We start from the raw sequence: 25,667 nt of genomic DNA on the forward strand, positions 1-25,667 counted from the left end.
AATGCTGTGATGTGAACCACAGTTTTATTTTAGTAAATGGTTTAAACAATCATTAAAAACTGTATATTAATAATGTGGCAATTAATAATGAAATATATATTTATATTACCCACATTTGTCAACCTATTAAAGCCAAATGTGCAACTCACAAATTGTGATTTGTGCCACAAAATCATTGGGTTATGCATAAATATTTATCTGGATTTGGGTGAATTAGTAGAGTTCACAGTAGGGGTGTAATGGTATTTGTATTCATCCCACAGTCTAACGGCACGGGCGTCACGGTTCGGTACACGTAGTCATATGCCGAATAAGAGTGAGCAGCCTATTAAAAAAAAGAAAAAGTCGAGTCCTCACTTCAATCCAGTTGGCAGAACTGAGCCTAAAAGCTGCCAGATAATGTCATTAGCTTACAGAAGAAGAAAAACAGACGAAGAAGAAAAGTAATTGAGAGTGTGGACCACTAAGAGAAGTGTGGAGTTGGAGTAGCTGCCGTCTTCATTTAAATCACCAGTGTGGGAACACTTTGGTTTCCCGGTTCAACATAAGGGCGATGGCACGGGAGTGGTGGACCAGACAAAGACTGTCTACCGACGATGTTTCGCGGAGGTGCGGTACATCGCTGGAAACACATCAAGCATGCTTACACACGTCACCCCGCTTCACCCCGATATATCTGTCACTGGTGTGGGAAAAAAAACATGTGTGCCACATGTTAGTTTCTTATAATGAAGTTATCAAAGTTGCCAGTTATCTGACTACCTCAGTTTATCCCAACAAGAAACTGTGCTTTTTCTTTTCCTCTGTATGAACAAAATGAATGAATGGTATGAGAACCCTCCTAATGCATTTGTTTTATGTTATCTATATTTTACTTTTATAACAGGAATTGATTTTTAGTTTTTTCAGTCTATTGTCTGTTCAAAATAAATGAAAAAAGCTAGTTTTATACATGTGTGAGTTTGTTGCTTTTTTCCCATTGTGCCAAACCCATACCAAACCGTGACCCCCACACCAAGGTGACTTGTGTGTACCGTTACACCTCTAGTTCACAGATATTTTTTTTTCTTCCTTAAACAAGTCCCTGACATGAGTTCTGATTAATATTTATTGATGCATTTAAACGTGTCAGCCCATTCATTACAAATTCATTTTCCCAAAAGAAAAAAAACAATTGTTCTTGAACTCTGGAGGGACAACAAATGTTTGACTATGTGTTTATTAAACACAAATATAGTGTGTATCACTAACCTGTACATCAGGGTCTTGAAAGCTTTAATGTTATGTACGTTGATCATGGACTGGCTTGGTAACATCATAGCCGACTGTCCTTTATCTGCTCTCTTAGGCTCATCTAAAACAAATAAAAAAATAAATAAAAAAAAGTATGCACAAAGTGTCTGCGGAGGAATCCTTTGTCTGACAAGTGAATGAGTCAGGCGGGTTGTAAGGAACGAAATTGGGTGGGCTGGTATGCAGTCTTCCACAGATGCCATTGCTTCAGTCTGAGTAGGCGATAGGACTCAAACATTTACACGTCACCAGTAGTGCCCCCTATAGACCATATTGCATGAAACCTGTTGGGCTCGTAAGGAGTGATCCACAGATGATTATTGTAAAATTTCAAGCAGTTTACTGTGGCGGTTTGTGAGATATAAACATGTAGTGGTTGTAGCGCCCCCTACTGGTTGAATTTAAAAAAACTCATGTCATGATTGTACGCAAGCATATTATAATGTTGGTTGCTAAGATCCATAAGGATTGGGTGAATACTTAAAAAATGAAAGGTCTTAAAGTCATATGAAAGTTTCCGTGTCACCTGTAGTGCCCCCTGTAGACGTAATGTCAAGCAACTCAATGGGCGATACTTTACAGATTGTGTATGCCAAATTTGTGAAGTTAGCTATTGCAGTTTTGGAGTAATTGAAATGTTGCTTTTGTAGTGCCCCCTAGAGACCGAGGGTCACAAGAGTTGGGGTGCTTGTTGAAGCTTGATTAAGTTTGGGTATATACTTCACAAAATATTAGCTTTGGAGTTATATAGTGCCACGCCATAAAAATTAATTAGCCTTTTTTAATTAACTTTGTAATTAATAACCCTGCTAAAGTTCCTTTGAGAACTTTTCATTATCTTTGTCCATAAATGATACATGCTAAGTTTGATGAGGATTGGTTGAACGGGCTATGAGGAGTTGATTTTGCTTTGAGGTGCAATTTTTTCAAAACGGCGGGAAAAAAATGGCAGGTGTAAATGGGCGTTGCCCAGCCCATTAGAACCAGGGCTATATAAGGAATCAGAGGGAGAAGGAATTTTGTTTCTAGTGCACACGGTTCTCGAGATGTGAGGCAAAACGTAAATTGACATATTATGGGGCCAGCTAGCTGCAGGCATATGTATTGACACCTTGGCAAAGTGACATGCTAGAACTTCTACCAAGTTACCAGGTTTGATGCCTTTCGCCCTTGCAGTTTGTCCTGGGCAGACACTTTTAGCCAAGCAGAAAAAACAGAAATTGCAACGTCGTCCTGCAAGGCCCTTTAGGTTCAGTTCCTTTCAGCACCAAATGTGAACTTTACCTTGAATTCTTCCTCCTAAATATTTCAGAAGTTCATTTGTTCCTTTCTGTGATGAAGACAAGAGATATGAGTCAGCAGTTTATGTTTCTTTTGTACCACAGAACAGTAGGTGACGGTTAAAAACTGATTTGACAGTTTTACATGGAACACGTCACTAGGGGCATGTTTACACGGGGTATTAGTAAGTCCCTTTGTCTAAATATATCTGTTCATATCTACTATCCAGATGTGTCTCCATATCCATTTCAAGCTGTGACTTATTATCAGATCTTAGCTCTGTGCTCTGTATGCAAAAAACAACAACAACAACAACAACAAAAACGAATGCATTTGTAACGCAATAGAACATTTTAGGCCAAATTTTCAAGGGGGTGCTCAGAACTTCTTCAGTTAGTGAATATGGGGCTGGCAGTAACATGGATGCTCTATGTTCAGTGTGTCACCTACTGTGAGAAGGTCTCTCCTGAATCCTCGCAAAGGGTTTCCTTCCAGCTGCAACACCTTCAGATTGGGTAGCAGACTGAGAGACGCTGGAATACTGACACAAATCCCAATTTATGTCAAAATCAACTAGTAAATATTTGAGTCTAGGCGTGTTTCAATCGCTACTGAAAAATATAGTCCTACAACCAATCAGAGCAACAAATTATGTGCCATAATCGTCCTTTAAATTTATTTTGCTGTCAATATGTTTTACACTTCAGCATAACACATTCTGGAATAAAATTCCCCCACAACAATTTTGTGATCAGAACTTCGGGCTGGTTTCCAGGCTAAAGTGGATGCTATACCAGTGATAAATTAAGGAGGGAACTGTGCACAGAGTACTACTGGCTCAATATTTCAATGTGTTGATTGCTCATGGTCATAGACTATTAACTGCAAATGGTGTAATAATGCAGAAGACCTACGAGGTAATGTCATTGTTGGTGAGGTCGAGACGTGTAAGCGTGCTCAGTAAAGTAATCTCTTCAGGGAGGATTTTGATCTTGTTGTCTCTGAGTTCTAGGACAAATATGGATGTTAGGCTGGCCAGCTGTTTTGTCTCCAGCTGCTCAATTTGGTTGTTCCCGACATACAACTCCTGGATATACACAAACAAAAATTATATGACATTACATTTCAGATAAAATCACTGACGGGTTATAAAACCTATTTTAGTTTACATACACACAATACATTTATAAATAACATCCTTTGCTTATTAGTCATTCTATCTCGTAAGTTTCAATGGTTACCTTGACTGCAGGTGCATGAAGTTGTGGGAGTCTGCGGAGATTGTTGTGTCTAAGGTAAAGCTGTTCCAGAGCCAACAACTTTGATATACTGGCAGGAATGTCACTCAGTTGGTTATTGCTGCAGTCCAACAGCTTCACATCTGCCAATCAAGATACATTTCAGTCAATGAAAACTGGCAACGTTTTTTTATTTTATTTTATTCATACTTTTGGTTCTTCAAATGGCTAATGACAAGCTAATGGTCTATGAGTTGAATCAGTAGAACACAAGTCATTCTACAAAATAATAGTTAAAAACATCAATGTTTTTATATAGCCAAGTCAAAGTTCTGACCTTAATTCAATAGAAATGTTTTGGAAGGACTAAAGCAAGCAGTTCATGTGAGGAAGCCCACCAACACAGCAGATACTGAAACAAGGGTTCACTTACTTAGCACCTCGCAGATATGTACAAATCATTAATTCAAACAAATACAAAAACTTATTTTCATGGGATATTAGGTGGCTCCTTTAGCCACAGACACAGACTGTACCCACAGTGCAAGAAGGAGTGCTTCCAGAGGTCGTTTCAGCAGTCAGATTCTTTCCTCCACAACCAAAGGACACAGTTATCCTCTGGACAGTACATCTGTTTAAACTTATTTACCATTGCATTACCTCATTCTCTGTAATTCTGTTTTGTTTGTTTTTTTCTTAGGCGACATATATTATTTCCGTTCAGGTAAGAATGAAGTAACATTACAGAGGTGGAGCACAGAAAGCATAGCTTATCCCTTTTTAAAAAGAAAAAAAAATATTTTTTAAAAAATCTATGCTTAATAGTTATTAAGGTACATTTACAAATTGCTTTGTCTGTACATGTCTCCTTGTAGACTATTGTGTTTGCAGTGAGCATTTTGACTGGAATTCAGTTCACTCTAATTTTATTTATTGCATCAATAACAAAATCCAAACCGAAACCCCATGCGCCAGAACCAAGACAATAGTGGCAAGGATAATCACTTAACAGAACTGAGCAGAATCCAGCTCATATCAAATCTGCATCTCATAAATCTGCCCGGTAGACACAGACAAAAGAAAGTGAAGGGAGGAGAGGAAGAGGCGAGAGCAGCAGAAGGAATCAGATGATTCATACCTCATTCATATACAAACAAGAGTGCAAGATAAAAGTCATGCATGCTATATGACTCATAATGAGTATAAAGAATGGATAGAGTTAGCATATATATATATTCATTCATTCATTCATTTTCTATACCCGGTTATTCCTGTTAAGGGTCGCGGGGGTCTGCTGGAGCCTATCCCAGCTGTCATCGGGCGAGAGGCAGGGGTACACCTGGACAGGTCGCCAGTCCATCACAGGGCTAACACAGAGAGACAGACAACCATTCACACTCACACGCACACCTACGGCCAATTTAGAATCACTAATTAACCTAATGAGCGAGGAAGCCAAAGTACCCGGAGAGAACCCACGCAGACACAGGGAGAACATGCAAACTCCACACAGAAAGGCCAGCCGGCCCATGGATTCGAACTGGTGACCTTCTCGCTGTGAGGCATCAGTGCTAACCACCTCGCCACTGTGCCACCCATATATATTCCAAAACACAGGATTAGATGTTTTTTTGTGCAAACACGTACAAGAGTTATTGGTGAATTGGTTGAAGAACCTCGGGAGTTTGGTTGAATTTTGGGATGATTCACAGGGTGTTTCGGCCTTTTGGTTGAATTTTGGGATGATTCACAGGGTGTTTCGGCCTTTCACACTATACACCCTCATCAGAGGCAGCCAGCTACAGGGTGATCGGTCCTAAGCCTGCATCCCATGCCCAATTGTTCATGAGAGTCGCCTTGCTGTAATGTTGCCGACATCTCATGGGACTATGCATGGCAGGGGTGTCCTGTTCCCCGAGTCAAGCCTGACCGCCGAGTTGATGGCATCACAAAGTTTTAAAGAGCCTTGCTCTTTAAGAACTGTGTACCGTCCTTGGGTGAGACTTGTTTTACACAGAGAGGGAGGCTGGCCTGGAGCAAAGGCCGCACCCTGGATTTAAAAAAAAAAAAAAAAACCACTGGTGGCGATTGGTTGGTGTTGGAAGGACGTCGTAAGTAGCTCTGATGGCAAAGCTCAGACTCCTTGTTTCCATGGCCCACACATCCTTCCAGCTGATTTTCCTCCTCTCGACACTGTCCCACCGTGTCCACTGTCCCTGTTTGCCAAGGGAGACCGCCTTGGCCCACCTTCCGTGCTGGTGCAGTGGCCTTGCTCCAACGATGTCAGCATGTCTGAGAGCTGATGTTGCCTCCTCCACCGCTGTTGGAAGAGGCAATTCCATTTGCGCCCAGTAGCCAAGGTCGGCGCGTTGTTCCTCACTACTACATCTTTGGATTCATTCAGTGTCATCTGGAGTCGTGTTTTAGCGCACTTGAACTCCTCCGTGAGACTGGTGAGGGGCAACTTGAGGACAGTAGAGGCCTATGGTGGTAAGGCATTTGCACCATAGCACCTTCCGAGGCTTTTCACAGGCTATTCAGATACTGTGGGGATTGGATCATCTCCAATGAAGAACTTCAGGTTAGTAAGCACTCCCTTCACCACTGAGATGCTGCGTGACTTAGATGGTTTGATCTTCATGCGGGCCCAACTGATGTTGTCCTCCAGTTTTCTTAGCAGTCTTCTGGTGCATGGGACGGTGGTAGTCAGGGTGGTAATGTCGTCTATGTAAGCCCTGAGTGGAGGAAGGTGCACAGAGGAGCCGACCCGCTGTCCACCTACAACCCATTTTGAGGCTCGAATGATGATCTCCATTGCCATGGTGAATGCCAGTGGAGAGATGGTGCATACAGCCATGATGCCTACTTCCAGGCACTGCCAAGAGGCGGTGAACTCAGGGGTTGAGAAGCAAAACTGCAAGTCCTGAAAGCAGGCTTTAACCAGAGTTGTGATGATGTCTGGGATGTGAAAGAAGCCGAAAGCAGCCCAAAGGAGTTCATGGGGCACAGAGCCGAAGGCGTTGGCGAGATCCAGGAGGATCACATGGAGGTCCCTTCTCTCCAGTTTTGCCATTTGGATCTGGTGCCAGATCATGCTAGAATGTTCGAGGCATCCAGTAGTTGGGATATCCACCCAACTAATTTGTCCGCCCATTTAATTTGTGTTTTTGCTCCTTCTCCCTGCCATCCAGTCGTGTGGGTACTGTGGGTACAGAGAAGGAGCAAAAACACATTAAACGGGCACTCAAGACATATGGATATCCCAACTGGGCCTTTGTCAGAAAGGACAGCAAGGAGGGGAGCAACAAAGGAAAAAACATCGTCATCCCCTACGTGGGTGGAGTGTCCGAGAAATTTAGGAGAATTTTCAGGAATCACTGTATTCCAGTTTATTTCAAACTAGGAAATACACTTAGGTAAAGACTGGTCCAAGCAAAAGACAAAACACCCAGGCAAAAACAGAGTAATGTGGTGTATGCTGTTCAGTGCAGTGAGGAGTGTACAGATTTATACATGGGGGAAACCAAACAACCCATCCATAAACGCATGTACCAGCACAGGAGAGCCAGCTCATCAGGAAACGATTCAGGGGTCCACCTACACCTGAAGGACAAAGGACACTCCTTTGAAGATAACTACGTCCAAATCTTAGCCAGAGAAGACCGATGGTTTGAAAGAGGAGTAAAGGAAGCCATATATGTCAGACTGGAAAAACCTTCATTAAACAGAGGAGGTGGACTGAGATTTAATCTGCCATCTATTTACAATACAGTTTTAACTTTCTGTCCCCAAGAAGTTTCAGTCTCATTCACACCTTGACACTGGAGCCTCTGACGGACAAGGGTCGTTAGAGCACCATTCATAGGGAAGAGGAGGGGGACAAAAACAGTCCCCCCTCAACAACAGGTAAGTACCTAGTCGTTAACGTTAATTAGCTGCACCAGTTTCTGGTTATTAGCATAACAAGCAAGTTTTCGGGAAGAGTTCCTATTTAAACCTCAGACTTCCCACCAGTCCCCTAGAACTGAAGAAGCTACTCGGATGAGTGGAGAAACGTCTTCTCAAAAAACTCTACAAGTCCAGTTGCCCTTTTTTGAACCTTGTTGGATAAATGTGAATGTGGACAAGACCAAGGACCTGGTCATTGACTTCAGGAGGAAGACAACACCAACAGAGCCCATGACCATCCAGGGCCTGGAGGTGAAAGTAGTGGACTGCTATAAGTACCTGGGTGTCCACATGAACAACAGACTGGACTCGAGGGACAACAGCGATGCTGTGGACGAGAAGGACCTGAGTTGACTCTACTTCCTGAGGAAGTTCAGGTCTTTCAATGTATGCAGCATGTTGTTGGAGATTTTCTACCAGGCTGTTGTTGTGAGTACCCTGTACCTCGCTGTGGTTTGAAGCTCATTGTCCAACAGACTGATCATTTTAACCTGTAAAGCCCCAGCCATATTTTAAGAAAAATGCCTAAAAATGCATACCCAAAGTAAATGAAGAATTGTGACACAATTATATGGTTCATATGCATTTCCTTCTAGTCTGGGAACATCTGGACCTCAGGGAATGTATTCCCAGTGTCAGAAATGTTGTGTCTGTTACTATACTTGAGTAAATTGGAATAAATGAAAGGAGAAATGTGAAATTTCTATCCTCGCCTATTTTTTCCCCTCTTTGTAAGAGGATAACACTATGCAAACAATAATCCCATGCACACAGATGCCACTGATCACCTTCAGCAATTTATTGACTACAAATGTAACAAATCTGATGTAATTTGAGCAAAGGTCAAAGCCTCCACAAAAGGTTTTAGTAAGGATAGGACCAGGCGGACATTCATTTGGCACAATTTGGCACAGTTTGGCACCAGTGTGCCAAATAGGTTATTTTCCACTTCCAAAAAAAAAACTGGCTCAAAAAGCCTCATTTGTCCTTCAGGACCTTCAACTACGACAATTGCTACTAAAACAGTTGTCTTAGCGACACAAAATGGATGAGGGTGGACTTGCTCGTGCGTCATGCGTAATGGCAGTTCTCTCTCTCCAGCGTCTGTATGTTTACGCATCGAAAAAAGCCGAGATAACCCGAAGTTTACTTCGGAAAATGGGACCCCATTAGAAAGCTTTTGATCTCTACTACATCATCGCAGTGTAATTGACTCTGTAACACCAACACACGACCAGTAGGTGGAAGCAAAAGACTGTGTATGAAGTCGAGCAGTGACGACGCTGCTATGCAATGTCGGCTGCCATGGCGTTTGTTTTGATCGGAGAACTGTACCGATAGACTCAAAATCACCACGAAAGTTTAGGGAAACAATATCAGTCGCTTTTGGTGAAACTTGCTTTGTTATTTGATGGAATATTGAGACATAAACACAGAATTTCACGTGTTGACGATAAAATGCGAACATTTGCTGCGTCATTGCTACGGGGCTGAGATTCGCTGGTTTGGTCGGACTATGTTTTGCTTGGTATGAGAGGAAAGATTGACTTCTCTAGTTTATTATGATACCTAACATGACTGAGTCGAGCGAGAGGATATAGAGTACTGTTGCATTTCATTTCGACTGTCCCTTATATTCACGCAGCTGTTATTTTTTAATTAAATGTTTAAATTATTGCCAAACAAACTGTCTTTGAGAAAAATAGACTTGGACTGACTTGGACCCACCACAGCATGTAATTAACTTTCGATACGCAGTAATCATTGTAGCGCTCTCCCGGACCCGGTATCGGGTCCGCCAATGTTATACACACGGATGAAATTGTTGGTACACTTCTGCTAAAGAAAGAAAAACCCACAATGGTCACTGAAATAAGGAAACATTGCTTTTGAATTGTGGTTCAACAGAAGTTTATTTATTTATTTATTTATTTTTTAAAAAAAAGGAAAACAATGAAATCGGCCTGGACATAATATGGTACCCTTAACTTAACATTTTGTTGCACAACCTTTTGAGGCAATGACTGCAATCACTATTTATTTATTTATTTTTTTAATTCTCAATGAGATTTCTGCAGCTGTTGGCAGGTATTTTGGCCAATGTTTTGTTCTTAGCAATTCTTGGGTGTTTTTAGCTGTGTGTTTTGGGTTATTATCCAGTTGGAGGACCCATGACCTGAGACTGAGACAAAGCTTTCTGACACTGGGCATTTTTTCTCCAGACTGCCCTGATATTCTTGAAATTTCTTTGTACCCTGCACAGATTCAAAACCACCTGTGCCAGATGCAGCAAAGCTGCCCCAGAACATAACCAAGCCTTCTCCGTGAATAACAGTAGGTACTGTGTTTTCTTTTTTTTTTGCTTCATTTTTGCATATGTGAACAGAGCTCATGTGACTTGCCAAAAAGCTCCAATTTTGCCCTGCAAAAGGGGGATGCGGGCACACATACTGTCTGGGTGCAAAACATCTCTTACCCAAGAGTGGTATAGGTGGCGCCACGACAAAGTTCTTCTCTTGCAGACATTATAGAGAGGGAGAGATGCAAGAAGAGGTCAGCTAGGGCAACCCTGGGGAGAACAATCACCTTCATCAAGGAAGGATCCAAGTCCCCCTCGAGAATAAGGCCAAAGTCCAATCTGCTGCAGACCACAAACTCCTGGGAGATGAGCATTTATGTAGGAAGGAGGCTGCTGTTCCCGGAAGTGGTACACACAACCCTTCAACCAGAAATTGTGCTGTGGTCAACTAAAGACCACAATGGTGGTTGAGCTAACAGTGCCGTGGGAGGAAGGCTGCGGAGAGGCCTATGAGAGAAAGGCCTCAAAGTACCAGTCCTTGGTCCAGGAGTGCAGAGACAAGGGCTGATAAGCTTGACTGTTCCCCGTGGACATTGGTTGCAGGGGCTTCCCTGCAACCAATGGGCAGGGGCCAAGTAAGCATAGCAATTGCTGCCAGCTCTGGGCCTGGACAAACGGAGTAGGTTGGGGGAGGAGGCGGAGAGAGCCTCGTGTTGGATCTGGAGTAGGATCAAAGCTGGAGACCAGGAGCACACGGGCAGTGTGAAGAGCAACTGAAGAGCGCTGTGGTTGAGGGCCGAAACACTCTAAGAAGGTTGTGTACCACCAGATGATGTATGCTCCTGGCCAGCAGCTACAGTTACCTATTAAGGTAACTAAGGATAGCACCCAGAAGTGTATGTTACAAGTGAAAAACCTTGGTGCTATATTTGATGAGGGCCTTATGTCAGATGTTTGTAATCAAATATCTGGTAGTGCACATTGACAATAAACTGGACTAGTCAAAGAACACTGAGGCACTCTACACAAAGGGCCAGTCTACTTTTTGAGGAGACTGAGGTCCTTCAACATCTGCCAGACAATGTTGAGGATGTCGTGTGCTGGGGCAGCAGGCTGAGAGTTTCAGACGCTGATAGACTCAAAAAACTAATCCGCAAGGCCAGTGGTTGCAGGGGTGGCGCTGGACTCTTTGAACACAGTGTCAGAAAGGAGGATGTTGGGACAACTCCCCCCACCCGCTCCATAACACACTGGCCAGTCTAAGGAGTACCTTCAGTAACGGGCTCATCCTACCCAAATGGACCACAGAATGCTATTCCTGCCTGTTGCCATCAAACTTTATAACTACTCCTGCTGAGAGCTGGTCACTCTTAATACTCTTAACACAGGCTCTTTTAATTTATTTGTAACCTCTTACCTCTGTATATTGTGAGTACTTGTGCAATATTTGTTTCTTTTTCTTTTTATGCATCTTTTATTTTTTTATATTACTTTTCATTTTATTTGTATTTGACTGTGTCACCTTGCAACTGTAACTGTAACTTTATGGGAGCAACAGCAACAAAACAATTTCCTTGAAGGATTATATTCTCATAATGCAAGAAACCAGGACTAGCTTCTTTCACCTGCTTAATATCATCAAAATTAGGAACATCCTATCTCAGAGCTGCTGAAAATCTGGTTCATGCAATTTGTGTCTTTCGGGCTGGATTACTATAATTCATTACTGTCTGACTGTCCAAATAGCTCTTTCAAAAAGCCTCCAACTGATTCAAAATGCAGCAGCAAGAGCACTGACAGGATTTAGCAAGAGAGATCATGTTACTCCTGTTTTAGCTTCTCTTCATTGGCTCCCTTTAAAATCTAGAATATAATTTAAAACCCTCCTCCTTACATACGAGGCCCTTAAATGCCTAGCTCAATCATATCTTAAAGACCTCATTGTACCGTATTATCCCAACAGATCACTTAAATCTCAAAGTGCAGGCCTACTTGTGGTTCCTAGAATTTCAAAAAGTAGAATGAGAGGCAGAGCCTCCAGCTTTAAGGCCCCTCTCTTGTGGAACCAAATCCCGGTGTGGGTTCGGGAGGCAAGCACCCTCTCTACTTTTAGGGTCAGACTTAAGACTTTACTTTTTGATCAAGCTTAAAGTTCCTAGGCCTATTTCAGCATAATTAAGGGCTGGAAATGTAAACTTGAAGGGGGTCCCCCTCATATGAGCTGGGTTCTGCTCAAGGTTTCTTCCTGAAACCTTGAGCTTCCTCTGGGGGTTTCAGGCCAGGTTTTGTAAAGCGTCTTAAGATCATTTGTATTGTTATTGATGCTATATAAATAAAAAAGAATTTTATTGAACTGGTGAAAAAGGAAGCAGGTACTGCAGATTTATTTAGGGTCAAGTATCACTTCTGCGTCATAGCCTGAACAACAGCAACTGAACTTGTGGGGTTTCTACCATTATCTGGATGACTAAGAATTTCCATGGTCTCTTCCATCTGCCTCTTACAAATCATACGTCTCTCTAAACATGTCCTCTCCATTTTCTGGGTTGCAATGATTTCACTAAATGTAACTGTTGGCCAAGATTTATTTGAGCCGCTCAGTTCCACTCATCATTGCTGGTACACAAAGAAGCTCACCGCCGACTAGCAGTTCAACAAAGTTATTATAGATCATCGCAGAAACAACAGTACACAGGTATAAACGCTTTCACTGGTGTGACCCCCTATGGCTCTGTTGCGGTAAGGGCAACTTGTTTGCTTTTGCAAACAGTACCAAGACGAGATAAAATTCTAGATTTGTAAATTATAAGTTTTCATTAACAGCAAACACCTATATAGGGGAATTAAGTAATAGCAGAACATCAATTGGATGGCCATGTCAAGAAGTAGAGAAATAGCCATACAATAAAGCTGGTCTTACTTGTGAGCTGGGTTAGACTGTCTGGCAGACAGCTAAGCTTGTTATGACACAGGCTCACTTTCTGCAGACTTTTGAGACAGCCAATGCTGGAGGGCAAGACCTTCAGGCAGTTGTTGGACAGGTCCTTCAATCAGTCACAACAGATAGAACAGCTCCATTATTCAATTATATTCAGTTAAATTATTTAAAATCGAAAGAGCCTTATAAAAGTATAATACACTATATATATAGATAACATATCCGTTACCAGCTCACTCAAGTTTTCCAGTTGTCCCAGTTCATCTGGCACACTCTCCAGCAGATTCTGATGTAGTGTGAGCCTATGGAGATTCTTCAGGGAACAGATCTCCACTGGCAATGATGACAGCTGATTATGACTGGCAACATGGAACAAACACACATTAGGACATGAACTGGAAATGTATGTTATTTGTCTACTTATTAGTTCAGTCAAAGTGGGTGTTGTAGCACCCTTTGTTGGGGGTGTCACGAGATTTCCTCAATTAATATTCTGTTTTCCCATTTAATATTGGTTACCCTTTTGGTAAATTTCTACAGATGAAAGCATCTGTTACAAGGACACACTGGTAAAGAGGTCTATCCGAATATAACCGTTTCCAACAATCTCTATCCGAAAAGACTGGCCTTCACACAAGAAAATTTCAATCAGATAGAGGGTGGTGGTTTAAATCCTTTAATAACCTGTTCAAAAGGAAATATATATTTTAATATAACCATATAAATATATTTCATCAGCCATGGGTGATGGGTATTTGGGGGTTATTCACTGGCTCTTATTCAGTTCTTGTACATGTATGTCCGACAGTGCTGTGTGGGATGGAGATGTCCATTTCCCTGCAGGAACTTCCCAAAGGGATCAATAATAGCTAGCTAGCTAGCTGTCTGGCAGACTGGCTGGCTGGCTGGTCAGAATGATTGCAGTTCGGTCGAAGAACTATATTTCATGTAACTGTAGCTGTTATGTCAGTGTCAATATGGGGACTCCACATTAAGATAATAACACAGGGCTGTCCATGCATGTATGTGTGTACCTGAGCTGCAATTCCTGGAGCTCCTGCAGTTCTCCCAAAGCACTGGGTAAACTTCTCATCTGGTTATCATGGAGCTGCCAGAACAAAATTAACATTATTATTTCACATCTGGGCTTCAACCTTCAGACTGAGCATAAAATTGATGCCTGAAAATGAAACTGATCAGTATCTAGAAAGTATTAAAAAGGTACACAGTTGTCCCTCGCTATAACGCGGTTCACCTTTCGGTGCCTCGCATTGTTTTCTGCGTCCTGATTGGCTAAGGGGGAGCCCGTGCGTCGTCTTCTGCGTCCTGATTGGCTTAGGAACTGTAGACCATTGTCAATCAATCTCCTCCGGTGTCTCTTGTACAGTACAGAATGTGTTCAGCTTGCCAAATTTACATATACAGTATCTTTAATCACTGGCAGTGTGACTGAAGTGCGGTATGTTTGCAAGTTATTGAGAAAAGTATATAAAGTGTGTAGTGAGGGGTTTTGCAACCTTAAAACATTTATAATCATTGTAAAAAATAGAGCTGACTACTTCGTGGATTTCGAGCTTCAAGAACAAACCGATGTTTAAGAGGAGATGGGAAAACAGACATGTATAATGTAGTGGGTAATCAATGACATCTTTTACATAAATACATCGATTTGTAGGGAATATGTCCCAAATTGATGTATAGTGTAGCTTAATAGTATTTGCACCACTCAACGTTTGACATTTCTGCACAAAAATGACTAAAACTTTGTGAATAAAGTCCTGATAGTAGACAAGGGGAACCTAATTAAATAAATAAAAACTGAAATATTAATCTTTCGTATTTGTTTATTCAAGAAAATTAATTATTTATACAAATCTGTGTTTTGCAGAGTAGTGGCATTCAGCTTGCCACCCTATAGTTGTTCACAATCTGACTGTGGATTTGTGTATTCCAAACTCTGGTGTTGTAACCACTTCCGGCCTGATGATCAACAGAACAGCATGTTGTTAAGATTGTAAAAAATCCCTGATTGTTTTTAGATAATTGGGGCAGAACAGATGGACTCTAATTTGACCTTGAAATAAACTTGTAATCCTAGAGGCCCACTTACTTTTGCACCACACAAATATGAAATATCGGGTAATTTTTTTGAATTAACAAATAACAAGGTATAATATTTCTATTTCATTGGATTTTCGTTGTCTACTGTCAGGACTGGTGTCAAAATCTGGTGATGTTTTTAGTAACTTTTATGCAAAAACATCAAAGATTCTGAAGGGTGCAAATACTTTTACGCGACATTGCATATGTGATTAATTTCTGTATCAGAACCGCTTAAATCAGGTGGTTGTTGATTAGTGGTTGGCAGTGTTGGGTATAGTTACTTTGGAAAGTAGTTAATTAGGTTACAACATTACTATCAATTAAAAGTAATCTGTTACGTTACAGCGTTACCTATGAATAAAAGTTACGCGTACTCATGCGTTATCAAAAATTAAAAGCCGTTTGCAGCGCCTCGCACATGCTGCAACTTAACTGACACGGACACACAGCCTCCTTTAAATGCACCGAGAAGTCCTGACAATGAATAACGTCAGTCATCCAACCAAATTAACAATGCAGGATAACAATAGCAGTGGTGCTTGGATACAAGATGTTTTTTTAAAATTGGAAGTGGAAATTTTGCGGTCGACAGAAGCTTTTCAGTGTGCATTTTACAGTTATGTTGTTCTTGTCCTTTTGAAAATAGTGTGCGTACTTCCACCATTCAAAAGCTGTCCTCTCTGCCATCTTGCCGGCGGTTCGAAAACACTCACACACACACACACACTCACACACTCACACACACACACAGGTAACGCAGATCAGCAGTGCACAGATGCATCATCACAGCGCTGTGCCTCCACTGACACAGGTGGCACAGTATTGTCTGACAAAAAGCAGGCTGTAGTCGGATTTTTTCTTTCCTTATCCGGAGAAATTCTTAAAGCAACGGATTACTTTTTTAAAAAAATAACGAAGTTACTGCTTAACGCACGAAACTAACGCGTTACGTTACAAGTTACACGAAAAAAGTAATTAGAGTACTTCCAAGTAACCCACAACGCTGGTGCTTGGAAGATGACGTGTCCTCATCTGTTGTTTTTCTAATTCTAATGGCTGGTATGGCAAGTGAGATGTTAAGGATTTTCCAACCAATGTTAGATGCCTAATATATACAAACATTTACAGTGACGTAATTAAATGGCCTTGTGCTGGCTGTCCAGCTTGTAGAAATACAAACCTGTTCTTAATAGGTTTGTCACTTTCAAACAAGGACATCGACATGGAAGTCCTCTCCTCATCTATCGACAACAACTCAAATCCAGTCTGTCTCTCCACCCCTGATGATCTGGTTACTCACTACAACAATAGCCTTAACAACATTCTCAACTGTCTTGCCCCAGTGAAAACTCTGTCTGTTACCTTTTCACAAACTGCTCCCTGGTTTACCCCTGAACTCCGGTCCATGAAAGCCAAAGGTCGACAACTCGAGCGACTCTACAGGAAAACTGGTCTTACTATTCACAAACAAATGCACAAGGATCACATATTACATTACAAGGACTCAATTTCTCAAACCAAATCTGCCTACTACTCTGGTTTAATCTGCTCTAATGAAGGAAACTCCAAGACACTGTTCTCCCTGCTAAACAAAATTCTCCAACCCCCAGACTCTCTACCCACCCACATGTACTCAGCCGATACCTGTAACTCCCTGCTGCTGTTTTTTAACGAGAAAATCCATAAAATCCACCATCATCTAAACTCCAACTCTTCGCTTCTCTCCTCCTCTGAACTTTTCCCCCATTGTCAGCTATTCTCCAGTTTCCAACTCCCGTCTGCTTCAGAAATCACAGACCTCATCCAGAAATCCAAGCCCTCCACGTGTCAACTAGATCCCCTCCCCACAACTCTGGTCAAATCCTGCCTCTCCTCTCTGCTCCCCCTCATTACTGCCATCATCCACTCCTCACTTACCACTGGAATTGTTCCTCCACTCTTCAAAGTTGCTGCTGTCACCCCTATACTGAAAAAACTTGGCTCAGATCCTAATGACTACAATAACCTCCGCCCCATCTCCAACCTACCTTTCATCTCCAAAATCCTTGAAAAAACTGTTGCTACTCAACTCCACTCCCACCTATCTCACAACCACCTGTATGAACAATTCCAGTCTGGTTTCCGCCCCCGCCACAGCACAGAAACTGCTCTACTAAAGATCACAAATGACCTCCTCATGGCAGCTGATTCTGGTTTACTCACCATCCTCATCCTCCTTGATCTGACTGCAGCCTTCGATACCATCTCTCACTCTATCCTCCTCAGCAGATTATCCTCCATTGGCATCTCTCATACCCCCCTAGACTGGTTTCACTCATATCTCTCAGGCCGTACCCAGTTCATCCAACTCAAGTCCTTCAGATCCCAGTCCTCTCCCGTTACTTCTGGTGTGCCCCAGGGCTCTGTCCTGGGGCCCCTCCTCTTCATCACCTACCTCCTCCCCCTTGGTAATATCTTCTGCAAATTCAATATTCACCTCCACTGCTTCGCGGATGTCACCCAGCACTACATATCCACCAAACCAACTTCCTCCCTCCCTCCCTCCTCCCTCATCACCTGTTTATCTGAAATAAAATCCTGGTTCACCTCAAACTTCCTAAAACTAAACAGTGATAAAACAGAACTCCTCCTCATGGGCACCAAATCCACACTTTCCAAAGCTGACAATTTTTCCCTCACAATTGACAGTTCCTTAGTCTCCTCCTCCCCCCAGGTTAAGAGTCTGGGTGTCATCCTGGACAGCTCACTATCATTTCAGTCTCACATCAATAACGTTACCCGGTCTGCATATTTCCACCTACGCAATATAAATCGTCTCTGCCCCTCTCTCAGCCCCCACACCACTTCCATCCTTGTTCACAGCCTTGTCACCTCCCGCCTTGACTACTGTAACTCTCTCCTCTTCGGCCTCCCCCACAAATCCCTCCATAAGCTTCAAATGGTCCAGAATTCAGCTGCTCGCATCATCACCAAAACCCCTTCGTTTCACCACATTACCCCCGTACTCCAGCATCTCCACTGGCTCCCAGTCAAATCCAGGATTGACTTCAAGATTCTTCTCCACACCTTCAAGGCCATACATAACCTCGCCCCTCCTTATCTCTCTGATCTCCTCCACATTGTCACCCCCTCCCGCTCCCTCAGATCCTCCTCCTCTATCCACCTCTCTGTGCCCTCAGCCCGCCTCAGTACCATGGGGAGCAGAGCCTTCAGCTGCTCTGCTCCCCAACTCTGGAACTCACTCCCACCGGACATCCGAAACATCGACTCTTTCCCTATCTTCAAATCCAGACTCAAAACCCACCTGTTCCAGAAAGCTTACTCCCCGTGACTGCACTGTTCCATTTTTTATTTATTTTTTCTGCTCTGTCTTGTTTTGTGTCCTTGTGTTTTGTAAAGTGTCCTTGTGTGTCTTGAAAGGCGCTTATAAATTAAATGTATTATTATTATTATTATAAACAGCATTAGCAACAAAAGGGACTACGGGGATGTGGAAAGGGAATATAACAGGACTACTACTTACATCCAGTTTAATCAGTCCAGGCAGCAGTCTGATGTCATCGGACAATTGTGTAAGCTGATTGGATGATAGTATCAGTGTTATGAGGTCGGTCTCTTCCCACCAACGATCTGACGCTCCGAAGGACAGATTCTGCAGGGCCTCTTCTGGTGTGTCAGTGTTTAGACGATATATATTCTGAGGGACTGAGCCACATGTATTCACAAGGTTATTATGCACACATACACTCACTGGAGTCCTACCCCAACAATAACATTTTCTAAACTATATCCCTTATCCTAACATTAAACCAAGTTGCAGTTAAATTTAATGATTTATCTGGCTTTTGTCCACCAAAGGGAGAGGGGGCACAAGAATAATATAAGTACACATACACAGAGAGAAATAAAAAGAAACACACAGAATGAATCTGTTCTGAAAAAGTGCTTAATACTTAAAATGGCACTTTAAATTTAGGTCTGTTCCATTTTGGCCAGGGATATTTTCTTTCTTTTTGTATTGTTTTCAAATGAAATCCAATTAAATGCATTTTTCCAGACACACACGCACACTGCCTGGCCAAAAAAATAAAAATAAATTGGTACGAGCCTATTGGATAAAAACTGCATGGGAGAATATCTTTCAGTTGGCAACAAGTTAACGCCAAGTGATGCAATGAGTAGCTTCTCATTTCTTAAACAACCATGTTAAAGGTGACATAGAATGATTGAACGGGGTATTTATCCTTGATCTGTGATGTGACATGAAGACAACAAAATTTTGGTTGGGTCTGTAATGCCTTAGAAGCTTCCTAAAAACCTCTCTCAGAAAGCTATATTAGGGTGGGGGATTTTAAACGCGTGGTTTTGCACCTATTTGGCGCCCCTTCGGGCTTAACTGGCAACCTCATTATGAAATGCAAGCACTTGACGCTGATTGGCTGCATTTGCTGCCACTCAAGTCCCGCCCCTCTACTTACCGAAGGGAGTTTTGGTCGGTTCTGTACGCGCCAGCATGCGGGACTTGTAGTTCGTTTAATTACGTATTTTCCATAGCGTTTTACTTAACTATCTTGCGACAAACTGTGACATTCTTGACATGTAAAATCATTTTTTATTCTGAAAAACAACATATGTATAATCCAAGGCACAAGTCGATCGGGACCAGAAAATAATTTATCTTTCGCCATAGACCGCCGTTCACAAACGAAGTAGCAGTCTGTGGTTGAATGTAGTTGGAATCCGATTATAAATGAACAGCAGCCCCTTTCGGTGGGAATGTAATGGAAAGTTTGCACACCGCTTGCACAGCCTGGAAGAGCACACCTCGGAACGCGACTCGCCATTTCGCCTTGAACTCCGCAAGCACTGCTGCAATGTACTTCCCGCTGGAGGCGAGAGGGCGGATGTATGCAAATTATTTTGAAGGGGAGGGAATTGAATGAGAGTGGGGGGGGCAGTGAGATGCATTTTACGTAATATGTATCCGTTGTTCAGATTGGGCCATTTTCTGGCTGACATTTCTAAAGGAGGAATTTCTATGAAACGGAGATGTTCAGAATGTCTAGCACTTTTCGTATGTTCGTGAATGCGGGCAGACTACCGTTATTCAACTAAGACAAGGTAAAAACGTTTTTTCATTCTCTGTCACCTTTAAAAGACACATCCCGTAGTCGTGGAAAAGATGTTAGTCTGTTTGAGGAAATCATTGGCATGCATCAAGCAGAGAAAGCATCTAAGGAGATTGCAGAAACTACTAAAATTGGGTCAAGAACTGTCCAATGCATTATTAAAAACTGGAAGGATAGTGGGGAACCATCCAACCAGCAGGAGGTGGGCAGGTCAGGTGTTCCAATCCAACTTTCAGTCCAAGGCAAGAGAGGTGGCTATTACAATTAGTAACAATGTGCCTACAGTGTCTAATGTACAGCTCAGCTGGGCAACATGTTATTGTGGTTGGGGAGTTATACACGCCTCTGAGTATGAAAATATTAATTCCGGACACACAGTCCATCTATCACCTAGGGCGACTTAAAGCTCTACTTCTCTCAGAGGAAGAGTTTGTAAGTTTTATATCATCCGAACTTCAACTCTTTCTTAAGATCACAGATAAAACACAATAATTCCCCTGGTAATTATGGCCTTACTAGTGAATTTTATAAGACTATATTGTGAAATTTCTATTGTTTGTTTTCGGGGAGGTCACTGATAATTGCAAACTTCCTCCAACTATGCGCCAAGGCCTTATTACTTTGATACCTTAACCCAATAATGATCGATTATTGATTGATAACTGGAGACCAATAACATTGATTAGTAATGATGCAAAGTTACTGACTCACATCTTTGCACAGAGACTGAAGTCATGCCTGGACACAATTATAGACGACTGTCACATCAGACACATCAGCATACAATACTGATCGACTATAAAGATTACATAATGTTCATTGATATTTACAAAGCCTCAGACACTGTAAACGCAATATATTACTTGATGTGTTGGATTGTTTTCGCTTTGGTCAGTATTTCACAACCTAATATAATGATTGCAACAGCTCAGTGAAACGCCCATGGGAAACCACCCGTAGGTTTAGCATCTCTCGAGGTATAAAACTGGGAGATCCTGCTGCCTGCTCCTTTCAAGCCACATTTTAGGACAAGAAATGAAATGCTGCCAACTAGCGTATCACTAGGGATGGGTGATATGGACTTAAAAATTTATCCCGATAATTTCTGGTATTTATCACCGTAACGACAAAAATGACGATAAATAAACAACAATTCAGCCTTATCTTTTAAGATAATGCATCGGCAAGTGTTATCTGAGCTGTTGTTTTTTTACCGGACTCTTTGGATGAAGTCGACGCTGCTTCTGCATCCTCGCGCATTTTCTGGCTTTCTTCATATTCTGGTTTGTGCTTATGTTTGAGGTGGTGGAACAAATTAGTGGTGTTACTGTCCTTTTTATGCACTATTTGTTTGCAAACCTTGCATGTTGTAATTTGCTGCTCCGCATCAGACTTTTTAACCCCTTCATGCCTAGTGTCGCGAATTCGCGACGCACTGTTTCCGTTCAGACTGCAGCCGAAATAACGCATGTAATACTCCAGTGTCGGTTTGTGCAGATTCAAAAAATTCCTAGGAACCTTTTGCAAGCACTAGTTTCTCATAGGACCGGCCGGAGTGGTAAGCAAAAATACAAATATTTAATGTCTTTATATAATTGAAAAAATCAATTCAGGTGTTAAGGGGTTAAAACCAGACCAGATAATGGAGGTGGAGCCTCGTGTAGGAACGAGCTCTTCGCTGCGGCTTATCTGCTCTGCCTTCCGCTATTGTCAATTTGTCAATATTCCATACGAGTTGGGTTGCGAGCGTGTCGCGCACATATATACGTCATCAATGGGAATTTATCGTTTTTATCGCGGGACGACATATTCTTACCGTGGGGAATGTTTTTGACGATATATCGTAAACGATTAAATATCGCACATCCCTACTGATGACACTGCTATCTTAAAACAGTGTTTTTCAACCTTTCTTGAGCCACGGTACATTTTTTTCATTGAAAAAAATCACAAGGCACACCACCAACCGAAAACGTTAAAAAAATTAAACTCTGCAGCCTATATTAACAATATAAAGTTATTCTTGTCAAATTGTCTTGAAAAGAAATCAAATAAACACAAAGAAAAAAGTCTTATATACGTATATACACATCAGGGGTCGCGTTAAATGGTAAATGGTAAATGGCCTTGCTTTTATATAGCGCTTTTCTACCTACTGGTACTCAAAGTGCTTTACAGTCATAGAGACATCTACCCATTCGCTCACACAAGCATACACACATTCACACACCAGTGCCACGCACTGGGAGCAACTGGGGGTTCAGTGTCTTGCTCAAGGACACTTCGGCATGTGGCACATTCCGGGGATCGAACCGCTAACCCTCTGGTTCGTGGACAACCCGCTCTACCTACTGAGCCACAGCCGACGTGTTATCTTCCGTCATTGATCGCTTTTTTAAAATGTGACGGAAACATCTGAAGGCCATCCGTCATTTTGACAGATTGCAATTCACACCCCTGATCACTTGGTGGCGAGAGACCTTATTAATTGGCTCTTGTCTCGCATCACAGTTTGCGTTCCAAACATCACGGAACTTTTGTGTGCACGATTTCCTGGTACACCGATTACACTGATGCACACGTCAGAGCTCGGCTAACCGTTGACCATATATATAATATATACAGTCATGGACGAAAGTATTGGCACCCCTGGAACTTTTCCAGAAAATGCACCATTTCTCCCAGAAAAGTGTTGAAATTACAAATGTTTTGGTATACACGTTTATTTCCTTTAAGTGCATTGGGACAACACAAAAAAGCAGAAGAAAAAAGCCAAATTTGACATAATTTTACACAAAACTCAAAAATTGACTGGACAAAATCATTGGCACCCTATTAAAACTGTGGGTAAAGAATTTCATTTCAAGCATGTGATCCTCACTTAAACTCACCTGTGGCAAGTAACAGGTGCTGGCAATATAGAAATCAAAACTGAAGCCAGTTGGAATGTATAAAAGTTGAATCAACCTTTGTGTTGTTTGCCTGTGTATGCCACACCAAGCATGGAGAAGAGAAAGAAGAGCAAGAAGAGCCGAGAATTGTCTGAGGACTTAAGAAGCAAAATTGTGGAAAAATATCAACAATCTCAAGGTTACAAGTCAATCTCCAGAGATCTTAAAGTTCCTTTGTCAACTGTGCGCAATATAATCAAGAAGTTTTTAACCCATGGAACTGTGGCAAATCTCCCTGGACGTGGACGAAAGAGAAAAATTGATGCAAGAATGCAACGCAGGATTGTTCAAATGGTGGATAAACAACCTCAGTCAACTTCCACACAAATTCAGGCTGTCTTGCAGACTCAGGGTGCAACGGTGTCAGCTCGAACAATACGTCGTCGTCTGAATGAGATGAAGCGCTATGGCAGGAGACCGAGGAGAACCCCACTTCTGACACAGAGGCATAAAAAAGCAAGACTGCAGTTTGCAAGAACATACCTGAGTAAGCCTCAATCCTTCTGGGACAATGTTTTGTGGACAGATGAGACTAAGGTAGAGCTTTTTAGCAAAGCACGTCATTCTACTGTTTACAGAAAACCGAATGAGGCCTACAAAGAAAAGAACACGGTACCTACAGTCAAATACGGTGGGGGTTCAAAGATGTTTTGGGGTTGTTTTGCTGCCTCTGGGACTGGGTGCATTGATTGTGTGCAAGGAATCATGAAATCTGGAGACTATCAAAACATTCTGGCCCGTAATGTAGGGCCTAGTGTCAGAAAGCTGGGTCTGCATCAGAGGTCATGGGTGTTCCAGCAGGACAATGATCCAAAACACACCTCACAAAGCACCCAGAAATGGTTGGAGACAAAGCGCTGGAGAATTCTGAAGTGGCCAGCAATGAGTCCGGATCTAAATCCCATAGAACACCTATGGAAAGATCTAAAAATTGCTGTTGCGAGAAGGCACCCTTCAAATCTGAGAGACCTGGAACAGTTTGCAAAAGAAGAGTGGTCCAAAATTCCAGTTGAGAGGTGTAAGAAACTTGTTGATGGTTATAGGAAGCGATTGGTTTCAGTTATTTTGTCCAAAGGGTGTGCAACCAAATATTAAGTTGAGGGTGCCAATGATTTTGTCCAGTCAATTTTTGAGTTTTGTGTAAAATTATGTCAAATTTGGCTTTTTTCTTCTGCTTTTTTGTGTTGTCCCAATGCACTTAAAGGAAATAAACGTGTATACCAAAACATTTGTAATTTCAACACTTTTCTGGGAGAAATGGTGCATTTTCTGGAAAAGTTCCAGGGGTGCCAATACTTTCGTCCATGACTGTATAATATATATGTATATATGTCTATCTCTATGCAGCTAACGGCTACCAAAATGGAATTTGCATACCACGGAAGCACTTCAACCCTACGGTACCGTCTAAGAGCTGTTTACACTAGCAGTCCCGTTCCGAGTACGGACAAGACGTGTCGGCAGCCGAAACTTTTGTTGTTGTTGGTTACCATTTATAGTCAATACTGTTCTGAAAAAAGTACATAAAGATAATTAAACTTGAATGAAAATGAAATGCTATTGAATATGTCTTTATTATCATTTTAAAAAATTAAATTGACGGGTAAAAATAGATTGACGGGATTTTTATGACCCTGTGACTGACAACGAAAAAGTGTAGCGCAACCTCTGATACACAGACAGATATATATACACAGACACTTGACAATGTTATATTATTTGCAGGTAATAATTAATTCGTTTTCAAAAAATGTTTTTTAATACCAATTTGGTGAAATTGGATAATTTCCCATGGCACACCTGACGATCTCTCACGGCACACTAGTGTGCCGCGGCACAGTGGTTGAAAAACACTGTCTTAAAAGATGAAACACAGAAAAAAGTTGCTGGAGGGGTCTGAATTAGGGTTGCCTCCCTTGAAAAATGGAAACGTCCCGTATTAAGAAACAAAAGTTTGCACCCCGTATGGAGTGAAATTAGTCTCAAAATGGTCACAAATGCATGTTCCATGATCCACACATGAAACATGACATTCACAAATGCGTACAACGATTTGGGTGTGAATTTTGGGAGTCACAAATGCGTACAGAGTAGGGCTGAACGATTAATTGCATTTGCGATAATATCGCGATATGATAAAACGCGATTTTCTAACCGCAACTTGCACGATTACAAGGTGGTCACGTGATGCGAGCGACGCGGATGATAAGCTTCTGACCTGGATGATGTCTCTGAGCGGCGCGCGCACCCGCGACGGACGGCTTGTTTATTTGCTACTGCTAGTTTTATGCAACATGGCTGAATATTTGTCCGACTTTGAGGTTATGGATGAACCATAGCAGTAGCAAATTACTGGTAAACAAGCCGACCATAACGGGTGCGTGCGCCGCTCAGAGGTGACATCATCCGGGATTATGTTAACACGTAACTCTGGACTCAACAGGGAAATAGCACTAGCGTATCATAAAGTATTGGCGGAATTAACAA

At 42.0% G+C, this 25,667-nt stretch overlaps 1 protein-coding gene across 2 annotated transcripts in view; it reads right to left on the minus strand.

Annotated features, from left to right (window-relative positions):
- Positions 1–25,667, minus strand: part of lrrc40 (leucine rich repeat containing 40) — a 64,048-nt gene that overhangs the window by 16,583 nt on the left and 21,798 nt on the right. For both annotated transcript variants that reach the window (XM_084546693.1, XM_084546692.1), the window contains exons 2-10: positions 18,624–18,805; positions 14,032–14,105; positions 13,227–13,356; positions 12,980–13,103; positions 3,816–3,955; positions 3,489–3,661; positions 3,025–3,115; positions 2,578–2,623; positions 1,252–1,354 (exon numbers count right to left, since the gene is read on the minus strand). In XM_084546693.1, the coding sequence (XP_084402819.1) occupies positions 1,252–1,354; positions 2,578–2,623; positions 3,025–3,115; positions 3,489–3,661; positions 3,816–3,955; positions 12,980–13,103; positions 13,227–13,356; positions 14,032–14,105; positions 18,624–18,805 (1,063 nt within the window). The remainder of the gene's footprint in view (positions 1–1,251; positions 1,355–2,577; positions 2,624–3,024; positions 3,116–3,488; positions 3,662–3,815; positions 3,956–12,979; positions 13,104–13,226; positions 13,357–14,031; positions 14,106–18,623; positions 18,806–25,667) is intronic.

The sequence above is a fragment of the Chelon labrosus genome, assembly GCF_963514085.1.
Source record: "Chelon labrosus genome assembly, chromosome: 6".
Lineage (NCBI taxonomy): Eukaryota > Metazoa > Chordata > Actinopteri > Mugiliformes > Mugilidae > Chelon > Chelon labrosus.